This window comes from Phytophthora ramorum, assembly GCF_020800215.1.
Source record: "Phytophthora ramorum isolate Pr-102 chromosome Unknown Phyram_PR-102_s0001, whole genome shotgun sequence".
NCBI classification, from domain to species: Eukaryota; Oomycota; class Peronosporomycetes; order Peronosporales; family Peronosporaceae; genus Phytophthora; species Phytophthora ramorum.
Window position 1 is genome coordinate 3,545,651 of NW_027150647.1, and position 20,384 is coordinate 3,566,034.

Below are 20,384 nucleotides of genomic sequence, written 5' to 3' on the forward strand. Positions count from 1 at the left end.
AGGGCGAAAGAGAGACATCCGAATATGAACTTCCTCAAGACGCTCGGGGGCCTCGTGGGTTCGAGCGCCACGGGCGGCCTCCCGTACTCGATGGACACCCCGTCCATGGACGGAAATGTGGCGGCCAGCGGCGGTGCGGGGGAGAGCGTCGTGTTTGAGGGGCTGCCGGACTTTGTGCTGCACTCGGGCAAGAGCAAGCAGGACCCGTCGCATGCCGTGTCCATCTTCAAGTCCCGACAGCCCGCGGGGCAACTCACGCAGAACGCGCTGCGCCGCATCAAGACCCTGCGCCACCCCAACATGTTGGCCTATCTGGACGGCACCGAGGTGCCCAACAACGGGCCCGTAATCATCGTCACCGAGCACGTCATGCCGCTGTCCGAGTTCCTCACGGCATTGCGCATGGAGTACGGGGCCAGCAGCGAGGAGTTCAGCATGTGTGTGTCCTGGGGCCTGCGCAGCATCCTCCAGGCGCTGCAGTTCATCAACGTAGACTGCAAACTGCTGCATGGCCGCCTCGCGCCGCAGAGTATCTTCGTCACAAAGGTGCACTTTCATTGGTTGTTGTTTTCTTTTCCCAGCAACACCTACACTAATGCGTGATGGTTGGACGTAATGAATGATAGGGTGGAGACTGGAAGCTAGGTGGATTCGAGCTGACAGCCGAAGTAACAACCGATGGCCCCTCGTACATCTACACGGCCTTCCAGCAGTATGCGGACATCAACTACAAGTCACCAGGTGTGTAACTGCTGTCGTTGATGCCAAGAGCAGAGTATGGTAACGTGGTCGTGACTGATGTATTGCTCAGAATGCCAGCGGTCAGACTGGAAAGCGGTGGCTACAGGACCCTCGTACGGCGTGGATATCTGGGCGTTTGCTTGTCTCATGTACTACGTCTTCAATGATGGTCAATTTCGGTCGAGTGACGTTTCGACGGCTGCGAATATCCCGCCAGCAATCCGTTCACAGTTCCGAAAGGCTATCGACGATAATGCTGCGCGGCGGCCGAGTCCGCAGAAGATACTAAGCTGCAGCTACTTTGACACGCCGTTCATCAAGCGGATGAATTTCTTGGAGAACCTTGCCGTTAAAGACTCGGATGAAAAAGTGGCGTTCTACAAAGAGCTATGCGCTAATCTGGAGACCTTGCCGCGGTGCTTTGGCGTACACAAGATTCTGCCGGCACTGAAGCAAGTGGTAGAGTTTGGTACAGCAACCGGTGCGAAGAACGGGCCTGTGAAGCTGGACCCGTCGGCTAGTCACATGCTCCCGGCCATGGTACAAATTGGCAGTTCGTTGTCTGCTGAAGACTTCAAAGCTGAGGTGCTTCCGATCATCATCAAGCTGTTCAGCTGCAACGACCGTGCAGTCCGTGTGCAGCTTCTCCAAATGATGGAGAAGTTTGCGGTTCACTTTGACGCAAAGCTTGTCAACAGTTCGGTTATTTTCGACAATATGTGCAGTGGGTTTACCGATGCAGCTCCGGTGCTGCGTGAGCTTACTGTCAAGTCGATGTTGCACATCGCGGATAAGCTATCGGACGGCAACCTCAACAACCGCGTCATGAAATACTTTGCTAAGCTTCAGGTGCGTTAGGCAGACGACTGCCTGAAAATCTTTGCAAGTATACATTCGTGCTAACCATAGCTCTCCTTCATTTTTGCAGTCCGATCCGGAGGCAGCCATTCGAACAAACACCACGATTTGTTTAGGAAAGATTGCCAGCAAACTTAACGATACTACAAGGCCGAAGGTGCTGTTCCCAGCATTCGCAAGAGCGCTTAGAGACCCATTTCCCCATGCTCGGCTTGCTGGACTTCGCTCGATGACAGCGTGTCAAGTAAGTATTTTTGCTTGAATGGTTCAGTCCACAAGCGTAACTCACATTCGACTTTTGTGAATCTTGGTTGTTACACAGGAGTATTTCACGCCGCAAGGCATGGCTGGCAGCATTGTCCCGGCGATATCGCCTCTTCTTCTTGACGTGTCTATTACTGTTCGAGAACAAGCAAAAACGTCGATGGACATCTTCATGAAGAAAGTCATGGATGAAGTTGCTCAAATGAAGATTCGGGAAGAACTTGAAGCCAAAGAACGTGAACTGAAGCGCGCCTCGGGTGAAGATGTGCACGTGGGTGATGTTGCTTCTTCTGGGGTAACCCCACCAACGTCAAATGGAGCTCACGGCTCTGGTGGGTATGCTTCATCGCTTACAGCATGGGCCTCCTCCGCGGTTGCTTCAAACGTTAATAAGCTCGTCGGATCTGGTGGCTCGTCATCCGCACTGTCTGCATCAGGGTCGTCGGTTGCTGCGCCGTCATCGCGTACATCCTCCTTCTCGGGCAGCAAGAGCCAAAACAATGCGACAACAGCGTCGTCTTCCAAGCACAACAGCTTCAACGCATTTCCAGTGGATGAGCTCGCAGCTGGGGATGGTTGGGGTGATGACGACTTAGATGGACTGGATAGTCCTAAGCGCACGAGTTCGGGTGTCGGTTCTTCGCTCTCTGTGAACCGAGGCGCTACTTCGTCATTCACGTCTCCAGCGGCATCTTCATTGTCTTCATCGCTATCCTCCTCCTCCTCCTCGGTCAAGCTAAGCGTGTCTCGCAACTCGGGAACTAGTCCGGCGCTATCCACGTCCCACGCCGCGCCGGCAACCTCCACCTTTGCGATGAATAACGACAGTGGATGGGGAGGCGAGGCGGACAATTGGGGTGCTGAGGATGATCTTGATTTCGATGGTTCAGCCCCCAGGGTAAGCAGCCTTAGCGTGGGCTCACAGAAGAGCACCTCTGGGCTGAGCACGTCGACTAGGGTCTCGTCTTTTACGAGCACCACTACGACAGCGCCGTTGTCTTCCGGGCGGAAAACGGCGAGCGAACGTCGCGCCGAGGCTCAAGCAAAGGCCAAGGCGAAACATGAGCCTCTTGGTGCGATGAAACTGCAAGCTTCAGCAAATGCGAAAGCGGACGACTGGAATTGGGATTTCTAGACGCAACAGCAACAAGGAGATCGCTCATACTATCCTGTAGACACAAGCGTGGTGCGACTCGAACAAATGCTTCTCCCACATTTCTGTTTCTTCTTCTATTTTCTTGCTTTGTGAATAGTTTGTGACTGCAGCGCTCGATTTGGCTAGCAGCTCCAAGACGTCCTACTTGGTCTTGTCAGTCTCCGTGGTCGCCGGCTTGATCTTGAACAAGAAGATGTTGAGAAAGTCGCAGATGTCCTTCACCACGCCGGATACGAAGTGCAAGTACACAAGCACGATGAACACCATGTACGACGACGACGCCACAATCGTCGGGATCAGTGGCTTCGAGAGGATTCCCACAGCCGGTCCGTACGCATTGAAGATCACGAGGCCGAAAGGGATAATGACGCGCAACTGCGGAGTGAACGGAATCTTGCACATGTGGCTCATGATCATTCGCGTCTACACCAGAAGCACAGCAACAATGAGCACTCGGACACGACACAACCACACGCTGCAAAACGATGCACGACTTACCGAGAAGAACACGTAGCCGATACCAATGGGGAAGAGGAACAGCGTTGGGTAGTTAGCGTAGTTCTCCGCATCCGGGCCGCAGATCCAGAGCGATCCCAGCGCCAGCAGGATGCCGATCGGGATCAGCTGGAAGATCGCAAGCGGCTTCGAGATATGCTTGTTGCCCAGCTCGTCACGCGGGATTGCATCGGGGGCTGCCCGCAGCACGTTGGAGATGTTTCCGTACGCCAGCAGCACGTTGCTCGCCACAAGTGAACCAATGAGTACGTCCGTCATCGTCACAGGGAACGGCGTCGCAAACGGGAGCTCCGCCGTCCAGAAGCCCGCGCCAAAGAACGCCGCAGCCAAGTGGACCGCCACCAGAGTGAGTTGGCCTTCAGTGACGCCAAAGAAGCCATTGCCGCAACTCATTACGCCCGTGTGGTACTCCTCCCACTGCGCCAGGTAAAACGCGATGGACACCGACGACAGCGCAATGTACGGGCGCAAACCGACCCCGACCTGGCACGTAGCTGCAGCGCTCAGCACGTTGAAGACCGTGCACACGGCATCACAGCCATGGTCGAAAAGCTGGCCCAGGGGGGACGAGGCGCCCGTGCGGCGCGCCTGCTTGCCGTCCAGCGCGTCCATGGTCTGGTAGAAGAACAGACCCAGCGCCGACAAGATGTAGACCTGGAGCACCAAAAGACCCAAAAACTATTAGTTCGTGTCTGCAACATCCAACAGCAATTGGCCAGCAGCTGCAGCACAGCCACGTACCCAAGTGGGGCAGATCTCCGAGAAGTGGGGCGTGTAGTAGAGCTGCACCACCGTCGTGAACATCATGACGCCCGTGCCGATCATCGTCACGAGGTTGGGCGCCATCCAGATGGGCAGGAACTGCACTGAGTACGTCCAGAAGTGGTTCAACACATTGTCCAGGTACGTGTACGAGCCCCTGCAGTGCGACACAACAGACCAGCAACACGCAGCGTCAATCCGACGCCCACTCCCCTCTCCAGTGTCCTCTGCAGTGCTACTTACGCCTTGTACTTGTAGGCGGCGATGCCCTCGAGCGCCTTCTTCCCCAGCATTGTCAGTCTTTGGTGGTGGACTCTGCCGCGCTCGCGTCCCCAACGCCCTCGGTCTTGTTCTCCGCTCGATAAATGAGCAACTGGCCGATCCACACCCTTCACTTTGGCTGTCACATACATAACTCGTACACAAATACTAGTTGGAATTTGTATGAATTGCGCGAACACGAAATTGCGCTGTCACTTATAACAAATATGTAATAAGGACGTCGGTACAGTACCACACAATGTGCTGGGTAGTGTTCCTAGACCAAGAAAGCAAGAAAGTTGTAAAACACCGCACAAGTAACTTGATGTGGTTAAGCTTACTCTAGCAATCCGTCCTCAGAAGCGGACTCAGTCAGGACTTGACGGACCCCAGCTCCCAACTCCATCAGACCTTCGTTAGTCTGCACCGAGACGGAAAAGCTCGATGACGAGCGCAAACTAAAGTACAAAAACACCCAATGCAACATGAGACCTCACGACAAAATACAGCAGGCCGCAAGAAACACCGTACGTGTCCTTGAGCGACGCCAAGTCGTTCGTTGGCTGGTCTATCTTCGAAATGATGTCGATCCACTTGTGCTCTGGGCGGGCTACTGCCACTCGGTGCCGAAGCTCATCGCGAAGCAGCATCTGGTCCGAGGTCGACGTGCCAGATTGGCCCGTTGGGTCAAACACAAAGCCAATCGACTTCAAGCGAATAGATTTGGTTAGACACAGTGTAAACCGATAATAGTGAAGCAGTGTGACGTACCGATTGCGTCTTCTCCATCATCGCGACCGCCAACTTTTCAATGGCGTTTCGGCTCTCGTCCGGTCGGAAGATCAATCCAGGGGTATCCGCAATCTGCCAAAGCGCCAGCACTGGTTTAGCACATATCGATGGTCGCGCAGAGTATGTCTTATTGTACCTGGTACGAGATGCCGTGGACAAATATGTGCCCCATTGTAATTCCGCGCGTAGTGAACGGGTAGTTAGCAACCTAGCAGAGCGGTCAGACATCGTACAATTGGAGTAATGTCAGTAACACGGTATTAGCCACTTTGGTCACGTGAATCTACCTCGGGGGAAGCAGTCGACAGGGCACGCACTAGCGAAGATTTTCCTGAAAACAAATGCAAGAATTGGGATAGCGCAATCAGAAAACGATATGAGCACCACGGATACCTCACGCAGCGCGCATCTGCATACCAACGTTCGGGGCTCCGACAAACGCAAAAATCGGCTTATCCAGATCCACATGAGGTAGTCCACGAAGCACCTAAAATCAATAAAAATACGGTAGTCAGCCGTAGTTGTTCGGTTCGAGCCATCTTCTTCAATACCAAGCACCTTTGCCATGTCCGCTGCCTCTCGTAACGTCCCCGCGCTATCCTCAACGATCTCCTTAAGCTCCTACAGCACACCACACAAAAATCGTCAGCGCCCAACTACAAACGGCAGTCTCTATCCCGGTCCATGAATCCCACACCTCAATGCATCGCAGTCCACAGTCCTCCGCTTCTTGTTTCGTACGCAACTCCTGGCATTCGCGCTCGTAGCGCTTGCCCGTGTTGTGCAGCGATGCGTACACTCGCCGCAGCAACTGGATATGCTTCTCGTAGGTCCCTTTGCCCAGAGTGAGCACCACCACCTCCTACATCAGCGGGAAAGGAAACAGTCGTCATGAGCCTCTCCGTCCCTCCGGTCGCCATTGCAGTCGACGGACGACGCACCCGCTCGAACGGATGCATGCGCTTTAGCGCCGGGAAGTCTAGCGACGCCTGGCGCGTGACGCTCGAGAGCTTGCTCAACTGCATATTGATGAGGCGCGACGTGTGGTTCTTGGCGCGCTTGACGGGGTCCACGATGCGGTTGCTCTCGCGCACGGGAGCCCGCCAGAACTTCATCTCCTGGATCTCCGAGGCCGTGCGGACGTACGGCAATCTGCAGCGAGCAAAACAACGGGCCACGTGAGACAGTGGCCAATAGTAGCTAGATTGCCAGAAGGCACTTGCCTCTGCAGCGCGCCATGCGCCACTACCGTCGACGCGCGCTGCGCCATGCTTCCCTTGATGGCGAGTCAAATGGACAAATAGTACTTTTGGGGGTTGATACTGTACTGACAGTGCAACACCGGACAATGCAAGAGGTCCAAGACGTGCTCCAGCTGCGGCAAGATCAAGAGCAACTTGGGCGGCAGCGAGGTGTACAAGTGCACGTTCTGCGGCGCGGTCATTGATCGACTAGCCTCGTCGTGCCTTCATCGCGGATACCTGCCCTTGCAGGCGCTATAGGACCAAGAGACGAGATCTCCTTAGGCGTTACTCTTTTTTTGATACTCGAATACGAGCCACACTATCACTTTACTTTTTCTGATACTCGAGTACGAGCTACACTATCACTTCGTGCAGCTTACGCGTACCGCCGCATGTCGTTCACATAGCGGATGCTGAGGTAAATCTTCGCGTCCGATTCACACTCCTCCAGAGGGATGCCCACGGGTGAGGGCGGGTACGTGCCATCGAGGCAGATCGAGTTCCCACTCAACACGCTCACCTCCTGGTCATAGTCCTCGAACCCCTCGTTCTCATCCTCTGACAAAATGCTGCTGCCCGACTTCGGTGGGCGGCTGATCCGCTGTCGCCATGAGTCGTCGCGGACCTCCACTGGGTGCTCGCTGGCCGATGCCAACTTGCTGATGATACTTCCGCGCACACGCTTGCGGCGCTTCAGCTGCATTTTGGCGTTCGTGTCTGTCAGTAGCTTAGCGGGAATAGACTCGAAATCGCGGTAGATATCCTCCATCGAGAAGCGAACGAAACCGAGGCGCTTCTTGGGGAGCGGCTTCCGCTTGTGGAAAACATTCACCTCGACAAACGTGTCCAAAGAAGTCATACCGATTAGCCATGACTGATCGTACTTGGGCGTGCCAGTGTGTCGCGCAGTGGACGACTTGTATTCGCCAAGCTCCTTTGCAGGATAGCCGTCCGTTTGAGAGTAGACGCGCACTACCACTTTCGGGTTCACGTTGTCAGGCAAACCATCGATGTACAAGCAGTGCACCTCCACCTCCGTGATCACGTTCGAGTCGGAGAGCTGCTTCAAGGACCCTAGTTGCAGGTTCCGCGCAGGTCGACGTGTGCCCTCAAAGTGCTTTTCGTCCATCAAATGTGTGGTGTTGCTCACAGACTGCGACAGTTTTTCGACCACACCAAGCGTGCCGACAACAGGAGATGCCACGAGTTGCAGCGTTCCGCGGCCAATGCCCTTCGCGAAGCCCTTTACACCTCCGCTCTTGGCACCCCGGACCGGCTCCTTAACAAATCCTGTCACACCGTACGCAATGCTCTTGCCGAGTACCTTTCCACTCTGGTAAAAACCTTCAGGAATATGACGGGGTTCGTTCGGGTCCTCCTGGCTCTTGAAATACGTGGCCTTCTTGACCACGTCGCCAAGACCGTTTGACACCTTTCCGATGGACCGCAGGGGCACACCAAATACCGTTTGCACGACAGTCACGGCGCTCTCGCCCTTACGGCGGCTCTTGCCCTTTACGTCGCGCTTCAGCTGACGCGCAGCCAGCGCAAACCCATCTACAATATCGGTAGCAAGGCCAACCGGGTCGCCCAGCATCTCAACACTTCCGACGATCTTGTACCATTGGCCAATCACCGAGTGCACAATCTTGAGCACAACATCATAGATCAAGTCGTATTCGTAGAAGAAGCGGTTTTGGTAGACAATCTCGCCGAAATGGAACTCGGGCGTCACATGTGCAATTCCACCAACAATACTTCCCATGGTGTTGCCCAAAATTGCGGAAATGCCTTCGCCCTTGCCCTCTTGCAGCGAATCGAACACCAGATCAAAGTCATATCCACTCATGTGCCATCGCTTGAAATACATCAGCATACCGGCAGAAACAGAGCCATCCGGGAACGGGACATCAAGCAAAAGCATCGCGTTCTTGGCTTCAAGACCCTGCTGGAGAATGGTTGCTTCGTCGCTGCCTGGGATGAACTGGAAAAGCAAATTGCTTAATCCGATCAAGTATTCCAAATTCAGTTTGACTGCCATCGACTCGAGCTGCAAGTCAAAATCGTTCACAACCGTAATACCACTTTGCGGAAGTGTCTCGCAGCTGAGTGTGAAAAACGGCCTCTCTCCATCGCCTGGAAGCCACCCCTCACGCTTGTCGCTGTTAAAGCCGCTGTCAAGGGGAGCAAACACCACGGGGTACGATGAGTGGGGAGTCATGTCGTCGAATTGGACATGATGAACCATTAACGAAACCCGCCGAGACCCTGTCTTCGAGTCCAATCGGATGGTTTCCATAGTGATGTTCATAATCTCCTGAGGTTGCTCATCTACCAACGTAATTCCAACTCCATGCATCGAAACATCAATCACGGTGTTGCTGAGCCAATCGCTCACAACCGCGCGCTGTCGGACATCCGAGAAAACCTTAGTGTCCCCCAAAGCAAAGACTCTCGTAGAACCATCAATGTAAACTTCACCGTGAAGGCCCTGTGGTGCACTCTTTACCTCCCCAATCTGCAGAAAGTCAACCACCGTCGGTACCTTCCAGTGTGTCGCCGTAACACGCAGAAGCAGCTCTCCCTTCGGATCTTCCCACGCGAACGAGTGGCTTTCCATCGGGCCCAAAACAATCTCCTCCGCGGTCTTTACACCATGCTGCACGTACCGGAACGAATAGCGGGTTGAGCGATTCTCGACACGATAATTTGGGTTTCTTGAAATATCGCTCACCGTAGCAAATATGGTCTCAGCAACCTCGTGAACACTCACACTGCACACAGGACCATCCCCCAGGGCCCCACGAGTCCAGAATACTGCCTCCTCAGACATATTGTAAGCCACATTTGGATCACTCAGTTTTGACGCTAGCTTGAATAATGGCATATTCGGACTCCACTCGCCCACATCTTGGCTATCGTTAGCCATGTCGCGGACACGCAAACCAGCCACATATTTCTCGGGGCCTCTCAAGCGGTACACCACAACTGCTTCACCTTCTTTCAACGTGCAATCGGCTTGCTCAGTGCGGTTCTTACCACGGCCTCCCTTCTTGTCCAGTAAAATAGGAGTCATTTGCAATGGTCGCGGCACGTGGTTCAAGAACACAAAGCGCGGCGAAATCACGAATATTTTTGACCGGAAGAACTGAGCTGGTGCAGCACGGACTTCAAATGCAAGCACATATTTGTAGTTTCCTGATCCACTTGGACGCAGTTCTCCCTTTCTGCTCACAGTAGCCATATCTTCGGGCTCAGACCAACCCAGCTTGTGAAAGCTCGGTAGGTACTTCTTCGTTTTCCCAGACACCAGTGATTCGCCTTCATAAATGCGAGGGGTTTCTTGGAACGGACGCAGACTTATCGGAGCTTTGTCTGGCGGTGCAGTCGCCAGCAGAGGAATTTCTTTGGCCTCAGGAAAAAATGCCCGGTGTTCTTCAATAGAGCACACACGGCCGCGTGAAAGTTTGAATCGCAAGTCCAAGCCACTCCGGTTTTGAATCCAAAATGGAGAGTAGAGGAATACCGTGCGTGCGGCGTTCTTCTCCCACTGCGGGTGGAAAATGAAGCTAGGTCCGTCATCAAATAACAACTCGAAAGCGTCTTCGTTAAACAACGCGCGCTCAGCTTCAAGGTGCACTAAGAATGGCGCACTCCACGTGGGTGCTCGATTCGTTTCACTAGCACAGAGTCGTATCGTCATCAAAGCAGGCTTGTCCAGGTCCAAACCGAACACTTGAATGGTCTTGCCACTTTCCACAAACATTTTGCGGCTGTTAACCTCGTTCACGTGGGCAAAGTAGTCGATCTGCCCCAGCGTTTTCACTGTTCGAGACTTCTTGCCTTTCCCATCGTTATCCACAACGCGAAAGTCTCCCTTGGTGGTCAACGCATCTGCCGGGCAATCGTCGGGCTGAACAATCGCGTACTCGACACCACAGGGAAGAACATTGTGAAGCACCAGTTGCGGCTGAATGGTCAAAGACCAGGTGCCCAGTTGTGCATTGTTCGCTGAAATTTTCTCGATCACGACTGTAGGTTGATTGTCGATGCAACTTGAGGAAGGGTATACAACCTCTTTCCCAGCAGGAACAAACTCATTCGGGTCTGGAAGGGCAGCGTTCGTTCCCATTTTCTCTTTGACACGTTTTGCAGAAGAAACGGAGCTTTTGCCTTCGCCACGCAGGGCTTTTTGGGCCTCAAACTGTTCAAATTTTGTCATCCTTTTGTACAACCGTTGTTCTGCGACGGTAAGATCCAGCTTGTTGCTCCATTCAGTTTCACCAATCTGCCGAATAGCAAAAGAACCAGCACTAACCAAATCCAGGGGAATACTGATTGAGCCGAGCGCTGGCAACATGAAAAATTGCTCAGCCCCCTCGCGCTGCCCCGGGTTGCAGCGTGCAGCTTCTCCTTGTTCATCGAACATCAGCAGCTCCGTATCTTTGGCTGTACCATTGCGAATGTACTCCGCTCCAGATATCTTCACTTGCAATCCGTAAAATCCATCGACAGTAATGTGGATAGCGGCTAGTACAGGCAAATACTGTCGCATGCAGTCAGCATAATAAGAATCAATCCACTCATAGGTCGGATCGAGCTCCTTCACACGATGCAAGCACGCGAACGCCTTCTGAAGTTCTAAACGAGTCGGCTCCTCTACCTTGGTTAGCAAAGCTACACCTCGGTCGTAAAGGGCCGCGATAGATTCCTCCGATTCCACGTCATCAAATAGAGGAGTCAACTCGTAGACCTGCGTTTGACCAATGGACATCAGTGGCACGTTGTGGATGGTTTTGTAACCCTCGATTTCCACAGAAATGAAACGATCGACAGTGGCTCGTGACTTTGCAATTGCAATCTTGAATTCTTCCCACGAAACTTGACCAGACTTGTCCGTATCTGCTAGCGCGATAAAATCTTCCACGGCTTTAGCAAATTCAGACGCGTTTTCCAGTACACTGCTACTACTGCGCTTGTAGATCGACGATTTCCTCGTGCCTGAGGTCTTTCGTTGTTTGTCCTCTTCCTCATACACGCTTCGGAGCACGGCGCGAACTTCTTCAGTGTCCAGTTCACCACTACCGTCCTGATCAGCATCTCGGAACGCTTGTCGTAGCTGCTTCTCCTTCAAGCTTTGCTGTTCATACTCTTCCACCTCGCCGTTATCCAAAAGCACGCAAGCGTGGGCTTCACCCGAAGATACACCTGTGACAGCCGTCACCACTTCTTCACGCACACGCTCCTTCGTTTGCTTCTTGGCTACCAAATAATACTTGATGTTCACTCCGCTTTCGTTCAGCATCCAAAACATAGCCCCAATCTCTTTCACATGCGGGCGTTCAGCCTCAGCACGATGCTCGACCTTGGAGAATGCCGCCATGTTCGAGTTCACTGCTTCCATAAACGCTGACGTAACGTTCAGTTGAAAGTACCGATCAGACGAGTAGATCACTTCCAAGGGAGCCTCGGATTCTTTCTTGATATCCAGAATGCCTTGGTAAAACTCGATAAAAGGCTCGATCTGACGTGCTTTTGTGTTGTAATAATTGCCGTACACGTCAAAGCTGATTTTCGCAACGCCAAAGTTGTTTTTTGATCGCTTTCTCGCTTGAAGATCCGTGGCAGCACTGGACGATCCGCCTTCCCACACAGAAAAGTTTGCGTAAATGCCAAGTTCCTCCAGAGACATCTCTATCGCCGGAAGTCCCAGTGGCAGCATGTTGTCGATCAACCGCAAGTAAAATCCACCGAATGATGTGGACACAACGGTCTGCACAAAAAGCTGCTGCTCGGCAACAGATCCAGGGTTAATAACTTGGTGACGATCCTCCTTTAGACTGGACAACAACTGGTCTATCACATCTCCACGGCCGCCCATATCCATCTCCTTGCTTAATAACCAAGGACTTTGCTCACCCGGCTTCACAAGTGAAGGGTTCACAATCCGAATCCACGCCTCTTGGGCATAGTCATAATTCTTGAATGCACGGACCATTTTCCTCTGAACGACGATAGGTGGTTGGCCATTCAGCGACGTGTTTGACGCTCCAATCTGTTCTTCGTAGCGCTCCCAGAAGGTCGCAAGCGCTGCAGCATTCGCAAGAGTGTTCGCGCTGTCTCCAGTCAGGTACGGTACCTTGTTTCGTTGCATATCTGGGTCAACATATTCCTGACCAGTGATTGCGACTACGTTGTGATGCAGTCGCGGGTATAGAATTTTGTTTCGGCTCAATGCGCTTTCGAATTCTTCAAGAGAGATATCTCCGCTCCCATCGCTGTCCACAATGCTAACGAAATCGGCAACGGTCGCATCAAACTCCGCCTTTGTCAGGTTTTCACAGTTCGTTGCACTTCGCAACAAGCCCGCAATCTCTGATACATCAAGCGACCCTCCTCCATCAGTATCGCGTAGCTTGAATTCAGCTTTCAATCGGTCCATGTACCTATTCTCTTCAACCTCACGCCTCACTCTTTTCATGCGAGCTTCACCTTCCTCCCGCTTCTTGACCACCTCAATATCCTCCTTCATAGATTCATTGAGGGATGCCAAAATGCTTAAGAGCACACCCAGATCAGTGGCCGAAAGATTCATTGCGAAATCAGACATCTGCATCGTCAGCTTCCTGCGTGCTACCGTTTTAACTCTGCGACGAGGGGTGACGGAGCGCTCGTCGACTTCCTTGACATCTGGATGATCTACCTCTACTATTTGCTGCTTCGAAGCAGCTTTTCGAGCGACGTTCCACAAGCTTGCTGCGGATTTTCCACTGGCTTCTGATGAAAGACCGCTAAGCTTGGAAGAGGATTGAGACGGATCACCAACTGAAAGCCTATAGCCCATAGAGAAATCAACGCCTTCGCCCTCGAGTTCCAAAATGCTTCGAACGTCGCCAATGTCAAGCTCAATGCTATCATCGCGCAACACAATTGCACACGGGGCCAACGCGACATCAACAAGCTCCAACTCTACAGCCTCCGAGCGCTCCGAGCTCAAAATTCGTAACTTAGTATCTGCAGTGAAAGCTAACACTGGAGACTTTAGAGTAGATGAATCTCCAACAAGGCAAAACTCGCAGCCCTGTAAAATGATACTGCAGCCAAGTGACATGCCGCCAAGCATCAACGGCGAGTACGCCTGTGGTAAATCTTCCACGTAGAGGTGTTTCGCTCCGTCTCGCTGTTCGGGAGAATCCATACCGTCCGCCATCTCGCATGCAATGAACCGCATTTGTTCTTCCTCGTCTTCACCAATCGCGGGCAAGAATTTGTGCATCAAACAAAGTAGCGGGTCAAACACAAGCAGGAGCGAGAAGTGCTTGAACGTCACTCCAACGTCCATGTAGCCATCCCCGCGCTGCGATATTGTGATAGTCATCATGTCTTCGGCTTCGGGATTGCGGTCCATGATCTGACGGAACACATTGGTTGGGGCACCGCGATTATCTAGCAGCCCAAAGCGTACGACATCCAACGCAATCTCCACTGCCGTGTCCTTCTTAGCAACCTTTGTCATGCGGTAGCGCAGCTCGAAGTCCACTTCGTTCACAAAGAACGTCATCAGCTGTTTTTTGTTGTCCTCAATCAACCGTAAGTTCATCTTCGTCATCTTGAACGACAGCCGGAACATGTGGAACATTGGCGGTGTGTCTGGTATTTTGTCTTTGTCCACGTAGTGATCCACCGAGTTCTCCAAGAACTTGCGTAGGTTTCCCCTCTCCAGATCATCTTCGCTCACGAACGGTAAAGGCTTTCCAGCGTTCGGGACTTCCCAGCCAAGTGTCAACGAGCGCAAATACAGAAGGCGTGTCGCAAGCACCTTCACTTCCAGCTCATCCAAGCGAGCCTGCCGCTTCATAATGGTATCCTTCTGTTTGTAGCCTTCGTATAGGCGGCGCAGGAAGCCCGTCTCGTTGTCAAGCTTCCACTGCTGGTTGAAGAGAGACATATACTCTTCGGCCTCGGTAGGAGATAGCTGCACGCACGCGAGGTCATCCGCGATGGATGCAGCTGTTTGCCAGTCATAGTAATAGTTAATCGGCTGCAGCAGCTTCAAGAGCGTACCAGCTTGTGCGGGTCGAAGCTGAATCTCAAAGTCGTGTCCCTCCGTAAACGAGATCTCGAGTTCAAACGCGCGCTCGCCCGTGCCCTGTCCCATGATGAGCGACTGGAAGATGAAGGGCATGAAAACACCGATCTCCATGGAAAGAGGGGCGATCAAGTGGCATGCATCTGCACTACGTCCAGGCTTCGAGTTCAGGAACATCTCGTAGTTCACCAGTCGCATTACGCGCTTGCGTCGGTTATCGTCACAGGGGCCGCTACGACCCACCTCGAACTCGTCCAGCGTAATGCCCACTGTGGCGCCCGAGTACTCGTCACGGATCGAGAGCGAGAAAGATTGCAGCACAAACGCGAAGGAGTCCAGCAGCTCGTCCACCCACAAGTGCCAGAACGCAGGCTTGAGCGGTGCGTCTTCGCTGTTCTTGACCTGCGGCTTCTTCGCATGGCGGATCTGGTCACGCAAGCTCGCGAGATCCTTCAACTTTTGCACAACCGTAGCGGTCCAGGCGTTGACGCGCGCCACGCGAGCCTTGGCTGCTTGTTTCACCGCCTCCGTGCAGCGCTCCATGTTCTCATCGCGATGCCACATCCACTTCTCGGCGGCGTCGAGCGTCAGGCCGAGACGCAGGCCGGTGACCTGCATCTTAGACTCTAAGCGCTTGTAGTCAGGGTCTAACGGCTGGCCGCTCGCAAGCCGCACCAGACGCCCCCAGAGCGGCACAATCAGCAGCAGTTGGCGCATCTCCAGGCGCTCCAGGCCGAAGGGCAACCCCGCGAGCGGCTCCAGGTTGGGCAGCACGTGTTTGCCCAGCACCAGGTCGCGCAGCTCCAGAGAGCCCTCTCGCAGCGACCAGGACACGGAGAACTTGGCCCCCACGACCGAGGCCGCGAACTGCCGCAGCAACAGCGTCAACAGCACGTCGCCGTACAGCGCGAAGGCCACGGTAGCCGCCGCGCAGCCCAGCAGCAACAGCGCGAGCAGCAGCGTCCACATGTGCACTGCGGAGTGATGGTCAGAAGATAGATAAGTTTGTGCTCAGTATGCGGGTGTGACGATCCGAATGCTCTGCGTGTGGATCCGAATGCGGAATGTGCTCTGTGTGTCCCGCCTGGCCTAAGTGCCTGAGGCAAACCGGCACGTGTCGCACCGCAAAGCGGGACTTACAGCTTCTATTTATGAACCAATCAAAGGACTCAATAGTGAAATTCGAGCTTAGCATTGGTACACGTTATAGAGACCATCAGCCATCGTATGTCGTCAGTCAAGTTCGCTGACATTTGTATAGAGCTTGCTCGGCGCCGGCGGCGGTGGAAGCGCGGCAGCACACTCAGAGGCGTCGCTGCTCAGATTTTGCTGCTGTTGCTGCCGCGTTCCATTCAGTTCGCGCAGGATGTCCGCGCGACTCAGAACGCGAACAGGCGGGGCGCCTTCGTCCGCCGTGGGCCCATCGGTGGCCTGTTCCTGCGCTCGCTCGTCGTCGTCGTCGTCGTCGTTGTCGTCCAGCTAAGTTTCGTACCCACGACGACAACACAATAGAAAGGCAAGTTAGTGTTGCTGCCGTGGCTGCGTGCGAATGAGAATTTGCCATCGAAACAGGCAAAAGAGACTAATAGCGCACCTCAAAGGCCGAGGGCAGCGACTGCGGGCGCAGGCGGGAGGGTGCCGCGCTAGCACGCTGCTGCAGTTGAGCCCAAGTCTCGCGGGGCTCCACATCCGCTCGGCTGCGGCCGATAGGCCAGAGCGCGGCGACCGGCGCGGGAGGCGGAAGATCCGGTTGTGTCGGTGTCGCGTCAGACAGAGCCGCGGCGCTGTTGACACTACGACGACCGACGACGGGGCTGCGTGCATTGCACACAGCGACATTGTCGCCGACAACGAGCTCTGCTTCAACGCGTACCATTGTCAGTTCGCTCTGGCCGCTCGCCGTCTCTTTGGCGGTTGCTGTCAAGGCGGCAACGCCTTCCCTGCTCATGTCGACCAGCGAAATGTTTTGCACCGCATTGCCCGCCACTTCAACGTCCACAGCAGCTGGTTTTTCGGCGTCGTCGAGGGGTTCAGGTCGGACCTGAGACTCTGTCTGCGATTCCGCCACAGGCTGCTCGTCGTCTGCGTCTGAATGAGTAACTTGAGGCTCATCGTCTCCTAGCGGCGGCGGAAAGTCCGACGTATTGGCGGCGACTGCTTCTGCTGCCTGCGGTGCCGAGTTCGCCCAGAACTTCCCCGGACCCATCTGCGTGGCTCCGTCGCCCAGTACCTCGTACTTCGCATGCTCGGAATCCGCGTGGGCCTCTTCGATGCGCGCGTCCCATTTGGCGCGCTCGGCAGCATCCATCGCAGCATATTCCTCCTTCGTAATGGCCCGAAAGCCCCGCAAGTCCACGTCGATCTCTTCTGGTTCAGCCTCCGGGTTCGCTTCAAGAAGCTTCTGTGCTCGCTCGAGCTCGAGCTCCTTGATTCTGCGCTCTCGAACCTGCGCCTGCCAGTCCCGGAACTCTTGCAAGCTGCGTCGACGCTCATCGTTCTCCTGATTCACGAACGCTCGCTTGGCCTCACGCTCTGCTTCAACACCGCCAGATTGCCATGCTGTCACCGAGGCACGCTCGATAGGAAAAATGGGTCTGTCCAGGAACGACAGTTGAGGCAACGCTGCAATGTACGTTTTGCGAAATGAGCGCGTGCTGGAGACCACCGGGTTGCCAGTGATTCGCAGTGCTTTTAGCATCGGTATAGCCTTCATAACACTCAGAGTCTCTGGGTCCTCAATTTGGTTGTGACTGATGTCAATATTGTTGAGCAATGGACACTGCGCAAGCTCCTGCACGTCGGCGCTGGTTTTCAGGCGATTACCGGAAGCGTTAAGCGACAATAAGTTTGGCAGTTGGGCCAAACCCGCAAGCGACTGGATGCGGTTCTCACTCAAGTCCAGCGTGTTGAGCTCGCACAACGTGTGTAGATTCTCGACCTTTTCGAGGAGGTTTTTGCCCAGATAGAGGCACCGTAAGTTCACGAGAGGCTCCAAGTTCTCGATCTTGGAGAGCCCATTCGATTCAAGCCACAAGGCCTTGAGATTGTAATACGCGTCCAAGCCTTCAATGCGCTGAAACCCGCGAAAATGTGCGTACAGGCTATCGTTGAGCTCTGGTGTTTCGTAGCCGTCGTTGTCCAGACACAACTCGCGGAGGGTTTCGGCGTCCATGACAGGCACCTGACCTCTGCGCTCCTTGTGGAAGCGCTTTTTCTCCAGCTCTCGCAGCCTGTCAAACGGCGACATTACGCTTGTCGTGGGCATCTCTTACTTCGGCTTCGAACAAGTGCAAGTTAGGATCTGAAATGCGATTCCGAGTATGAACAGACGCAGACCGTTCAAAGATTTTCTGCCATTACATGTAGCATCCAAAGGAAATCGTTTTCTCTACTCGAGCCAAGTAAAATACACAGCGGAACGTCATGGCTCAGAGGTCAATGAGCTTGAATTCGTCGCGAAAGTGGGCAATATCTCTCGTGTCCGCCACCTTTACCAAGTCGAACCGCTCCATGCAGGTGAAGCAGATTCTTAAATAGCTCCAGATGTGGTCTGCACGGTTGTTCAAGCTCAGCGCCTGCAAGTAGCACTTCGTAGCCTCCTCGTAGTTTCCCAGGTTGGCGTGGCTGATTCCCAGGTTCAGCCACCCACGTGCGTATCGCGGCTTCAACTCCAGTGCACTAAATTTCGTACGCACCAACAAGTTAGTGAGTCTACTCTCGAATAGGAACATTCAAAATGATATCGCATGCGATGCAACTTACCGATGGTACGCAGGAATGGCCTCCGACGACCGCGCTGAGTTCGCTAACGTCGCTCCGATCTTGTTCCACAGTGCATACTCGTCCGGTCTCGAGTCCGTAGCAGCCTTAAAACTTTCTACCGCGGCGTCATAGTCCTTTGACACGTTGTAGAGGACACCCAGCACAACTTGCACGTCCGAGTCGCTTGGGTCGTGTGCACGTGCCTGCAGCATCAGCTGCATCACTTCGTCCATCAACGACCCATCGCTGTACTCGTCCACGTGAATCTCCAGCCCATGGAATTTCGGGTTGTGCTGCACCCAAGCCTTCAGCGTTTTCAGTGCGCCTTGCGGGTTCAACTCGTTGACGTTACTGACACCAAGTGCTAGCAGCGCACTCAAATTATACGGATCCTCTTCCACTGCACGCTCCAGGCAAATGATAGCGCTCTTATCTTCATCGTTTTCCGCATGACACTCACCGAGCATTCTCCACGCCTCACTGTTTTCTGGATGCTGCTGCACCTCGGCTTCGAAAGCGAGAATAGCGTCATCGAGGTGGCCTGACTTGAAAAACTCGATACCCTTCTGGAAATTCTCTGACGAGTCCAAGAACGGATTATCGGCCTTGTAAGCATAGTCATTATCGGTTGCGTTGTCCCATGCATCTTCAAACGGGTCCGTGGACTGTGCGTCCGCCATCGCTTTCTCCCAGATCGCTTCCTTCATCCCAAAAAAATGTAACATTATCAGACAATTTAACAGAAACCTGCAAAAAATAGTACCCACCAGGTTGTCGCCATCGGCCCAAGCGCTGTCCATCGCCTTCTCCTCCGCAGTTTTGGCGTCGCCCCATGCCTGGTCCAAGCCCGTAGCATTAGCCGTATGTGCCTCCTTCCACGCCCCTTCAAGCGGGTGCGAGTGAGCAGCAGCCGCCTCGGCGAACGCGTTTTCCATCGCAGCCGCCGACGTGTTGTCGCTCTGCTGCCAGCTCGAGTCAAAGAGGTCCCGATTCGAGCGCGCATCCGACGTATCCCCCCACGCTCCTTCCAGCGCGCCCTCAAGTTTAATCTCGCCTCCGACAACTTCATTCTTCTCCTCGTCGATTTGCACCTCGCCCGAGCCGACCTGATTCATGAACTTGAGGAACTGACTGTTCTGCCACTTGGGGTCTGGATTCTGACTCATGGTGCGCGCCATCTCGTTGGAGGCCTGCTTCGTATCCAGATTATTCGCCGCGTCCTGCGCCACTTGCTCCAACGGGGCGTCCACTTGCTGCGCAGTTGCGGGGCCAGGAGCGTGCATCATTGGTCGATATATCATAGGCACCGGCGCCTTGGTCTCTTCCCACGCCACTTCCTGGTGCGACTTGCCGGCGGTCTGCCAGGCATCGTCCAGATGATTGGAGCGAAAGTCTTCGACCCAGCCTTCGTGCTGGACAGCACGCGGGTGCATCATCTGTTGCCCCATCATGGGCGGTGGCGGGCCCTGCATGTGATGGAACTGCGCACGCTGGGCCTCGTTGAAGGCCGCCTCCATGGAGGCCTGGTGCGCGTGCATCATGTGCTGCTGTGCCTCGCCCGAGCGGAAGGCTGCCTCCATGCGCGAGCGATTGGCCGCCTCCTGCTCGAACGTCGCCAGGAACTGTGGATCGGCCCCCTGTGCCATATTGGGGCGCTGCATCTGCATCTGCAGCTCGCTGCGCGCGCCGTACGGCGGCATGGGCCCGCGGGCCTGGCGGCCGCGCGCCTGCGACTGCACAACGCTGTCCAGCGCGCGCGACAGCGGGTTCTGTGCTGCCACGGTGCCGTCCACGGCGCATCCAGTGCCCTGGACGATCTTGCCTAGCACATCCATCTCGCTATCCGCACTTGTGTCTCGCCGCCGCTCGTGGTCTTCTTCGGTGTGGTGGTTCTTAACCGCGTACTTAAGTATGCGTAAGCGGGAAGCAATTGCCCATT

At 54.3% G+C, this 20,384-nt stretch overlaps 6 protein-coding genes across 6 annotated transcripts; 1 reads left to right on the plus strand and 5 right to left on the minus strand.

The window, feature by feature from the left end:
- Positions 1 to 24: 24 nt before the first annotated feature.
- On the plus strand, positions 25 to 2,998 carry KRP23_831 (putative inactive serine/threonine-protein kinase scy1; the record flags this gene model as incomplete). Its single annotated transcript, XM_067893507.1, has 5 exons — positions 25 to 546; positions 627 to 741; positions 812 to 1,590; positions 1,670 to 1,843; positions 1,922 to 2,998. 5 exons carry the CDS (start codon positions 25 to 27, stop codon positions 2,996 to 2,998), a joined length of 2,667 nt encoding a protein of 888 aa, XP_067751395.1.
- Positions 2,999 to 3,160: 162 nt separating this feature from the next.
- KRP23_832 (putative CDP-alcohol phosphatidyltransferase class-I family protein 1) lies at positions 3,161 to 4,590 on the minus strand (the record flags this gene model as incomplete). Its single annotated transcript, XM_067893520.1, has 4 exons — positions 3,161 to 3,442; positions 3,518 to 4,189; positions 4,277 to 4,454; positions 4,541 to 4,590. The coding sequence occupies 4 exons, from the start codon at positions 4,588 to 4,590 to the stop codon at positions 3,161 to 3,163; spliced, it is 1,182 nt and encodes a 393-aa protein (XP_067751396.1).
- Positions 4,591 to 4,895: 305 nt separating this feature from the next.
- On the minus strand, positions 4,896 to 6,620 carry KRP23_833 (uncharacterized protein; the record flags this gene model as incomplete). Its single annotated transcript, XM_067893531.1, has 10 exons — positions 4,896 to 5,016; positions 5,090 to 5,265; positions 5,330 to 5,422; positions 5,487 to 5,558; positions 5,638 to 5,681; positions 5,768 to 5,837; positions 5,909 to 5,971; positions 6,048 to 6,212; positions 6,292 to 6,502; positions 6,574 to 6,620. 10 exons carry the CDS (start codon positions 6,618 to 6,620, stop codon positions 4,896 to 4,898), a joined length of 1,062 nt encoding a protein of 353 aa, XP_067751397.1.
- Positions 6,621 to 6,970: 350 nt separating this feature from the next.
- On the minus strand, positions 6,971 to 15,652 carry KRP23_834 (putative vacuolar protein sorting-associated protein 13E; the record flags this gene model as incomplete). The annotated part of the gene is made up of 1 exon (XM_067893542.1): positions 6,971 to 15,652. The coding sequence occupies one exon, from the start codon at positions 15,650 to 15,652 to the stop codon at positions 6,971 to 6,973; it is 8,682 nt and encodes a 2,893-aa protein (XP_067751398.1).
- Positions 15,653 to 15,916: 264 nt separating this feature from the next.
- Positions 15,917 to 17,948, minus strand: KRP23_835 (Dynein axonemal assembly factor 1; the record flags this gene model as incomplete). Its single annotated transcript, XM_067893553.1, has 2 exons — positions 15,917 to 16,162; positions 16,278 to 17,948. 2 exons carry the CDS (start codon positions 17,946 to 17,948, stop codon positions 15,917 to 15,919), a joined length of 1,917 nt encoding a protein of 638 aa, XP_067751399.1.
- Positions 17,949 to 18,111: 163 nt separating this feature from the next.
- KRP23_836 (Peroxisome biogenesis protein 5) lies at positions 18,112 to 20,280 on the minus strand (the record flags this gene model as incomplete). Its single annotated transcript, XM_067893564.1, has 3 exons — positions 18,112 to 18,361; positions 18,446 to 19,146; positions 19,213 to 20,280. 3 exons carry the CDS (start codon positions 20,278 to 20,280, stop codon positions 18,112 to 18,114), a joined length of 2,019 nt encoding a protein of 672 aa, XP_067751400.1.
- Between the last annotated feature and the right edge of the window lie 104 nt (positions 20,281 to 20,384).